This window comes from Sceloporus occidentalis, unplaced genomic scaffold (assembly GCF_023333645.1).
Source record: "Sceloporus occidentalis isolate IW3139 unplaced genomic scaffold, rSceOcc1.0.p SCAF_58, whole genome shotgun sequence".
In the NCBI taxonomy this organism is placed as follows: domain Eukaryota; kingdom Metazoa; phylum Chordata; class Lepidosauria; order Squamata; family Phrynosomatidae; genus Sceloporus; species Sceloporus occidentalis.
Genome location: NW_028317038.1, coordinates 1800937 through 1809408, shown reverse-complemented (window position 1 = coordinate 1809408; position 8472 = coordinate 1800937). Strand labels below are relative to the sequence as shown.

The 8472-nt window shown below is 41.2% G+C and overlaps 1 protein-coding gene across 1 annotated transcript; it reads left to right on the top strand.

The window, feature by feature from the left end:
* The first annotated feature begins 347 nt into the window (after window positions 1–347).
* On the top strand, window positions 348–1586 carry LOC149287613 (zinc finger and BTB domain-containing protein 26-like). Its single transcript, XM_089492662.1, has one exon. It carries the CDS (start codon window positions 348–350, stop codon window positions 1584–1586), a length of 1239 nt encoding a protein of 412 aa, XP_089348788.1.
* The last annotated feature ends 6886 nt before the right edge of the window (window positions 1587–8472 follow it).

Below are 8472 nucleotides of genomic sequence, written 5' to 3'. Positions count from 1 at the left end.
GAGAAGTACAAGTCGATAGTACAAAGAGTTGTTAAAAATACAGTTGTTTTGTAATGCAGCTATTTACACATAGACATTAGCACAACAAAACATATTTAACACAGTTGCATCAATTTAGTTGACTATATTGGATAGGTGATACCATATAACATGCAGGACATAAGTAAATTGGCAGTATGAATGTACTACTGCAAATGCCAGAGTGACACAGGTGGCAGAACTGGGTTATTCTATAAGAAGTGAATATAAGTGGTTCTTTTGGCTTTACAAAATATTTTTTTTCTCTTCAGGTGCCATCAGGCTTTACAGGCATGGTAGAAGAAAACCCTTATTTATTACAATAAAAGATGTGTGACAGATCTGGTATCCTCCACTTCAGATTGGACAATCATGGTGACCGTATGCTAGATAGAATGAATGTCCTGCGCCAGCAAAATAAATTTTGTGATGTAACGGTGCACATAGATGATGTGGATGTGCCAGGACACAGGGTGGTGTTTGCTGCCGGCTCACCTTACCTGAGAGATCAGTTCTTGCTCAGTGATTCCCAGGAGGTACACATTTCCATTTTGCAGAATTCGCAAGCTGGCAAACAGTTGCTCCTTTCATGTTACACTGGAGTCCTTGAGTTCCCAGAGATGGAACTTGTCAATTACCTGACTGCTGCTAGCTTCTTGCAGATGAGTCATGTGGTGGAGAGGTGCACACAGGCTCTGTGGAAATTCATCAAACCCAGACAGGCTGCAGAGAGAAATGAAGAGGAGAGAAATGAAGTACAGCACACCATAGAACAAGACGAAGATGCTGAGGGAAACTTGCATCCAGATTCACCACCTGGCCACCAATCTGAAGACAGCATGGATAATGATGATATCCAGATTGTTAAAATTGAGTCTATTGGTGATGTATCCAGTGATAAAACCAAAATCTGCCAGAGCCCGTTTACATCTCCTGAACAAACAGCATTACACTCGCTGGAGCCACAACACTCTCTAATTAACTCCACCGTGGAAAACAGAGCTGGGGAGACAGATGGCAACCCTCTGCACAGCTACACTATGTCTGATAACAGTAGTGATAACATGGGACCATCAGCAAGGGAACTGTTTGGGTCTCATAACAGGATCTTGGACAAAACCCTACAGTGGCATCACCAGTGCCCCAAGTGCACCCGTGTTTTTAGGCATTTGGAAAACTATGCCAACCATTTAAAAATGCACAAACTATTTATGTGCCTGCTGTGTGGCAAAACATTTACACAGAAGGGTAACCTCCATAGGCACATGCGTGTTCATGCAGGTATCAAACCCTTCCAGTGCAAGATATGTGGGAAAACATTTTCACAAAAGTGTTCCCTGCAGGACCATCTTAACTTACACAGCGGGGATAAGCCTCACAAATGCAACTACTGTGACATGGTCTTTGCACATAAACCTGTTCTGCGGAAACATCTGAAACAACTGCACGGTAAAAACAGCTTTGACAATGCCCATGAAAGGAACAGTCAAGATATTAGTCTGGACTTTGATGCATTTACAGGCACCCATGAAGGAAATGATATTATAACACAGAATCTACACAAATGAAATGCTTGTAAAATAAGATCTGTTTTTAAGCCTTTAAAATTGCAATCATGCACTAATGTTAAACTGTGGGACTTGTGACAGACAAGTCAAGATGTGGTGTCCAGTATATTTATATTTACATTTCTACGAGGTCAGTGTGTCAGGAGAGAGTAGGTGAGTTGGAGAGAAGCTAAGGCAATTTAATACAGATGAATGAACAGATGTGTTTCACAGGAACCCACTAACTTTTGCTTTCAGCTCGCAAATATCAGTTGGTAGATTGCATATATTGTTTAACTGGGATTGTTTCTGTATAATGTGTAGTGATATTGAAAGGTTGAAAGTTTCAGTTCTCTAGCTCTCTTCCAAGGTAGTGAATAAACCCCAGAGTTTGTTCATGTTTGTCCTCAGCTATACTAAACAGTGCATGTTATCTGTTCCACAGGCAGCCTTTTCACTAACACTGACCTTAGGTCAGCATGGACTGATTCCCATTTGTTGTTTTTGAGCATTCATGAATACATGCGTTGCACTGGGATACATAAGAGCAAACTTTCAGAACCTCTGTTATAAGTTAATGGACCAAACAAGGGCTAGCCCGTAAATTATGACTAAACATCCCATGATTATTTGACTAGACAGTTTCCTACCTATAGTCTTTCTCAATCTGCCTGCACTATAACACCACCCCATAAACATTTGTATTTTTACATCTGTTCTGTAAATTCTCATGTACACCTCATTCCACAATATAAATATAGCCGTTTTTCAGTATTGTTTATGATACTTGTTTCCTGCAGTGTGTATCCTTAAATAGGAGTGTTGCAATGGTACTGTTTATGTTAAACAATAAAACTGTGTTGATGTTTTGGATGTTAAATTAATCTTCTTTTGGCACATTAATATAATTCACATGTAAGTTGTGCAGATCTGCACATATGTGATTCTGGTATATATCAGAAGAAGCTGCTGTTTTCATCTGGTTTGTGCTTTTTACAGCGATATAGAAGAAGATTCTATACCAAGTAAACCCCTTCACAACAGAGACTGAACTACAAAGCTTAGCTTTTTGTCATGAGCCTTAACGGTCATTTTTATATTTTATTAAAGGTGCTGTTCCACTAAGACAAAACGTTAATTGCACCCTACAGTATGTTAAATAAACTTTAGCAGATCTGTCATTTTATTCTTCAATAGAAGGTTTAGTCACATAAAAGTAAAACAAACCTTTAAGAAACTTTTTTAGTTTACAGGGCAGCATCTGTTGGTGCCTGATTTTGTGTCACAAAGTTATCCCAGCAAAGCACTACATATAGGACAAAACATTACATGATTAAATTATTATTTGTGAGAAAAGTTTAGGGATTCCGTAATACCATTGAACGTAGACTTTGACGCAGATATGAACCATCCGGCCCATTTAGGCTGCCCATTTTTCTTAATGTAAAGACTTAGACCTTAATCAGCCTATACCTTATTAAATGTATTTAAGTATGAATGATGTTTGTAATGCTTCATTTTATATGCACTTTGTAATGCAGTGAGCCTAGATATGTGTTGGCAGTCGTAATTTATGAAAATAAACACCAAACTGCATACCTCTCTAACACAACTGATTTGCTTAAACGCACAGTACAAAAGTAACAGCTAAACAGTGATGTATCACAAATGTGTGACAGTTTCACTGCAGAGATTTTCTATAGGAGCAGGCCTGTCGTGTACTGTAGGTCATCTCTCTGCGTGTAACCTCCATGGGGTTGAGGTGCCAGGATTCTAGCACTAAATATACTTTTGGTAAAGTGCTGTCATCTGATAAACATCAGTGCTACTTTCGCTTAATGCTATTAATGATCAAGGCTGGATTTACATTCTAGGGGGCTAAACATACCCCTTGCTGTAAAATATTTTATTTTATTTTCTATAAGGTCTGGAACTTACCTAAGTATGCTGAAGGATTAGTGAAATGTATGCTTAAAAGGATTGTATAATGTCACCAGGGTATTTTTGGATCCCGCACAAGTATGGGGATCAGCCCTGAGCCCCGTGCTGTAACATGGCTCTAACAGTAATCACTGATCACTGACCCCTATATGCCACTCTGCCTCCAGAAATGCCTTATACCCACTTTATGCCACTCTGCCTTATTTCTGAAGGCAGGGTGGCATAAAACGGGTCAAAAGGCATATCATGGGGCACTCTGCCTCCAGAAAAGCCTTATGCCCCCCAAATAACCCCCCCCAGACTTACCACTGCTTCTGACTCCCTGGTTTCTGGTGGGGCAGCGGACAGTTGGAGGGCATATATGCGGCACTGTCAAACAATACCCCAATATGTATTCGGCAACATCTGAGTACAGTACAATTTTACCATCTGGTCATCCTGCCCCTCTGTATTTAGGACATCTTTGAACCAGGCCAATTCAATTTACCCTCAAACAATGTTTTTTTTGTGGTAGTCATTTTCTGTGTATTTTTCCTACACACATATTTTAGGCATGAATTTACAGCTCCTGGTATATGTCACTAACAAACGACATAGCAACAACAAAACAGCAACATCTCCTAAGTACTATGATACCAGCCATGAATAGGTTTGTCTGGTTGTTTGGTGCTAAAATGCCACATTTAGGAGGTGTGTATTTGTTTTTCTTCTCATTTTGACATCTGATCAGTCTGAGCCCAAGAGATTTAATGTTTGGTTTGTTTAGTACCTCTGTAGGCAGGGTTTAGCATTAGGACCCACCGTATATTGGAGTACTTTGGCGTTGTGGTGGGCTAAGCATACTATGGCCATATGATGTGACGGAATCTCCAATAGTTATCTTATAGTTCTAGGCTAGTCCCGTATTTATTTGTGTAGCTTGTTCCTGTCTTGTATCCCTGGTGTCCTGTCTTGAATCCCCGGTAGAGGGGTGTCCTGTCCTGAATCCCCGGTAGAGGGGTAACCTGTTCATGTCGGATCTTGAGTCTTGTTCCCTGTTGTGCCCTGTATTATGTATATCTTGTCTGGTTATGTTTCTTGCTTGGTCTCCCTGTGCCTTGCTTATTATGTTTCTGCTATATACTCTGCTTAGCTTCCCTGCTCCCAGCCTGCAGCATCCTGCACATGATTCCAGTGCTATGCCTCATGCCTGCTCCAGGATGCTAGCAGGATATCCATTGATCCAAGCTTGTCTATTTTTTACACCAAGTAACCGTAAAATGTGTCTCATAAATATACTGTACATTAGAAAAGGCTAGCTTAAATATATAAGGACCAGTAAGAAGAAACTATGAATTGTTGGTCAATCAGAATGCACAAGAATATAAACATTGATTCATCACAGATCAACAAAGTCAATGTTTAAAAAACAGACAAACAGAAAGCTACCAAAGTGTGATCAAGTGAAAAATGCACATTAGTATTCATTGATCCACATAGCAGGCATAGATCACAGGTCGCACACCTCTAAGGCTACACCTGGCTCCCAGGTTCCATCCGCAGGACTTGACGCAGCACCCAGGTTGCATCCAGAGGACATGCCAAGTACCTAGATTGCATCCGCAGGACTTGGGGCAGCACCCAGGTTGCATCTTATGACTGTGTAACGCTGACATACCACACACATATGTGGTAGCTACATGATCAGGAGAAGTAATAAATTTTGTTTGCAGTGTTTTTTTCTGTTTTGGGTTGCCTTATACAGAGCTTCCATTACAAAATGTACCTGACATTAAAAAGGTAGACATGGAAGCTTATTGGTTAATGTTGTTTTTGGGGAAAACAAAAAATCTTCTTGGATGATTCATAGTTGCTGTGCGACATACTGTACGATAATTGGGGTGTCTATAAAATCTTCATATGTACACAAAAGTGCCTGGTCTACTGCGGTAGTCCCTATAGATATCAGCTGGCTTGCCACATCTATTGGATAGCTTGGCCTTCTTACTTAATTTTGGTGAGGTGTCCCCTTTCTCCTCAGTTCCAACAAAGGGGCGTGGGGTAAACTGTGCAGGTGGTTTGCGTGTGCCCATAGCTTCTGTGGTAGCTGATGCACTATTGCTCCAACTTCTTCCTCATGCTCATTCAATTCTACAAAGAACCTCATCTTACTGTTCCAAATCCCCATGTCATTACGTACCTTCTGTGGGTTAGTTACTCTGGTGCGGTACTTGTCTAAACAATCAACAATGGCTTCTTCTGTGAGGCTGCAAGGCAGGATTAAAGGGTAGAGACCGGTATGCAGGAACGTACCCCAGGAATCAGCAGATAAGGCAAGTGAGAATAAGCCGAAGTCAGGAAACGAAGCCGTGGTCAGGAAAACTAGCAAGCTGCGAGGTCAAAATCCGAAGCCAGGGTCAGGAACCAAAAAATCAGGAACGCCGTTTAGTAGCCAAGGGTCGGGATATAGAGAGCAGCAGAGTAGAGGACAAGCCGGGTTTGGTACACAGGAAATCAATAGGAAAAAATCACCAAAGGGCACTAGAGCTCGAATAGAAAAACAATCACTGAGCACTGAGCTAATCTCAGTGCTCAGCTTTTAAACTTGCCGCCAGGGGGAAGCCTCGCCCCCAGCCGTGACGTCATCAGTGCGCGTACCCCGGCGTCTCCACTCGGGGGCGCATAAAGTTAGTTGAGGGCGCGCGTGCGCGCCTAGCGGCGGACATGCTGACGGAGGTGGAGGGAGCTGGAGACGCGCCGCGGGATCCGGTACCCGCGGGCATCGGGTACTCAGGTGAGTCACTTCGTCGGACCCGGGGTTGCGGACCCTGACATCTTCAGACATATAGGGGGAATGATAAAAAGGGATTCCCACGTGAAGGAGTGTGAAAGAAGTCTACCCAGGCAAGGCTTTTCTTTCTTCTCTTAAAGATTCTTATAGATGGTATGACACACTCCAATGTTCTTAAGTGTCACTGTGTATAGACCTCCTACTTGGATGCAGTAGTCAGTATGACCCAGACCAAATGTCTTCATTAGCACCTCTACAACATATTTAAGTCTTAATTAATTAAATCATTTTTCCTCCTATTTTGGATTAAATTATGTCTCATATGTCCTTAAATAATATTAAAGCTAGAGTAGCATGCTGCCTTAAATTATTGCTAGATCATATACAGTAGTTGTACCACCAACAATCAGTGCCAGAAAATGATGCTCCAGCAAATAAGTGTGTTTGTAAAGGCAGTGTGTCTGTATATATGTGTGTATATGGACAGGCATGTGTAAGGTCAGTGTCTGTGTATATGTGTTCATGGACAGGTGTGTGTAAAGGCACTGTGTGTAAGGCCAGTGTATTTATATGTGTGTGTGTGTATAAAGGCATACCAAAAGTCTGTTGCTCTGTCTGCATTTGCTCTGTCTGCATTTATTTGTAAACTTTAAAGAAAAAGCTTTCAATAGTTTTCTTCTCTTTCTTTCGTCTGAAGCAATACCTGAGGAAGAGGAAAACTTTTGAAAGTTTTATTATTCCTATATATTATTCCTAGAGTCGCCATTGTTGAGAGGGTAAATTAAATTAGCCCGCTTCAAATTGGATGTAGATGCAGGTGTCAAATTTCCACATTCGAGGAAAGTGCACCTTCCAAATGTGGCTATTTAGCCCCTGTGGCAGAATGACCTGTCATATAGGGCCCCAAGGTACTCAAAGATGGCTCCAGCCTGGTTGCCACACAGGCAGGAACTCCATTGTGTAAACTAATCCCATTAACAGGATTGCTGCCAGGGGGAGATTCAGTAGCTAAAGGGGATTAAAGGTTGGGTTGTCTACATGTACCTGTTTATCAATGTTAATTTATGTTAATGAAGTTTTGTGGATATATGAGTCTATGTTTTACAAGAATAAACTGTTCATTCCTGCTGTACTCAATTCAAGGTAGTTGTGTCTACTTATTGGGTACACATAGCAGGGTTCCAAGGTGTGCATGCTGGCTGGTGCTGGAAGTGATTCTGGGGACAACAGGAGGATACATGTGGGGGATCTCTGGGAGTTACTACAGCTCTCTTGGTGAACCTGTTACAGCCCCCAAACAACCTGACAAACCTGTGCATAGGTGGTATCACTGCACTCTGGAGGTGTTGCTAAACACATATTGGGGTTTTGTTAGACAGTGGCATATGCAGTGCCCTTCACTAATATTTGCACCTTTGGTAAATAGAAGCAAAGAAGGCTGTAAAAAATAGTCTTTATTGTTTACCCTTTTGAGCATTTCTTCAAATAATACACAAAAAATAATATGCTTTCATTGATATGAAATAATTGCAAACACAACACAGGTTTGTCCAAACAAAATTGTTAAATACTGTATATGTGTGACACAATTATCGGCGCTCCTATGGATGCATATCAGACAAATATATTTGTTTTTTTTTTTACCATTTTGCCATTTCCATTGATATTATACATTCATCATAATGTGGTGGTTAAGCGTCACAAAAAGTGGCTATAGGAAAATAGCAATAGCATTGAAAATGCCCATTTCCACCATCAGGGCAATAATTAAGAAGTTTCAGTCAACTGGAAATGGAATCAGGAATGGTTTGTATGGCCAAAAAATCTCCAAGGTTCACAGCTGGAGAATTGCAGGTCAGTTGTGTCTTGGGGGCAGAGAGCCTCCAAAACTATAATCCAACGTCACCTACATCACCGTAAATAGTTTTGAATGGTTTCAAGAAAAAGCCTCTACTGTCATCCAAAAACAAACTCAGCAATCTTCAGTTGCCAGACACTACTGGAACTTCAAATGGGATCATGTTTTATGGTCAGATTTGTCAATAACCATCAGAGGTGGATATAGCGCACACAGAGAGGTAGGTATATGGAAAAGCACCTCATGCCCACAGTGAAATATGGTGGTGCCTCTTTAATGTTTTGGGCTGGTTTTCTGCAAGAGGAGCTGGACATTTTGTCCATAAAGTCATGTATCCT

Bases quoted from the DNA above. Each gene is read 5' to 3' on its own strand.
- LOC149287613 (XM_089492662.1), top strand. From the start codon at position 348: ATGTGTGACAGATCTGGTATCCTCCACTTCAGATTGGACAATCATGGT.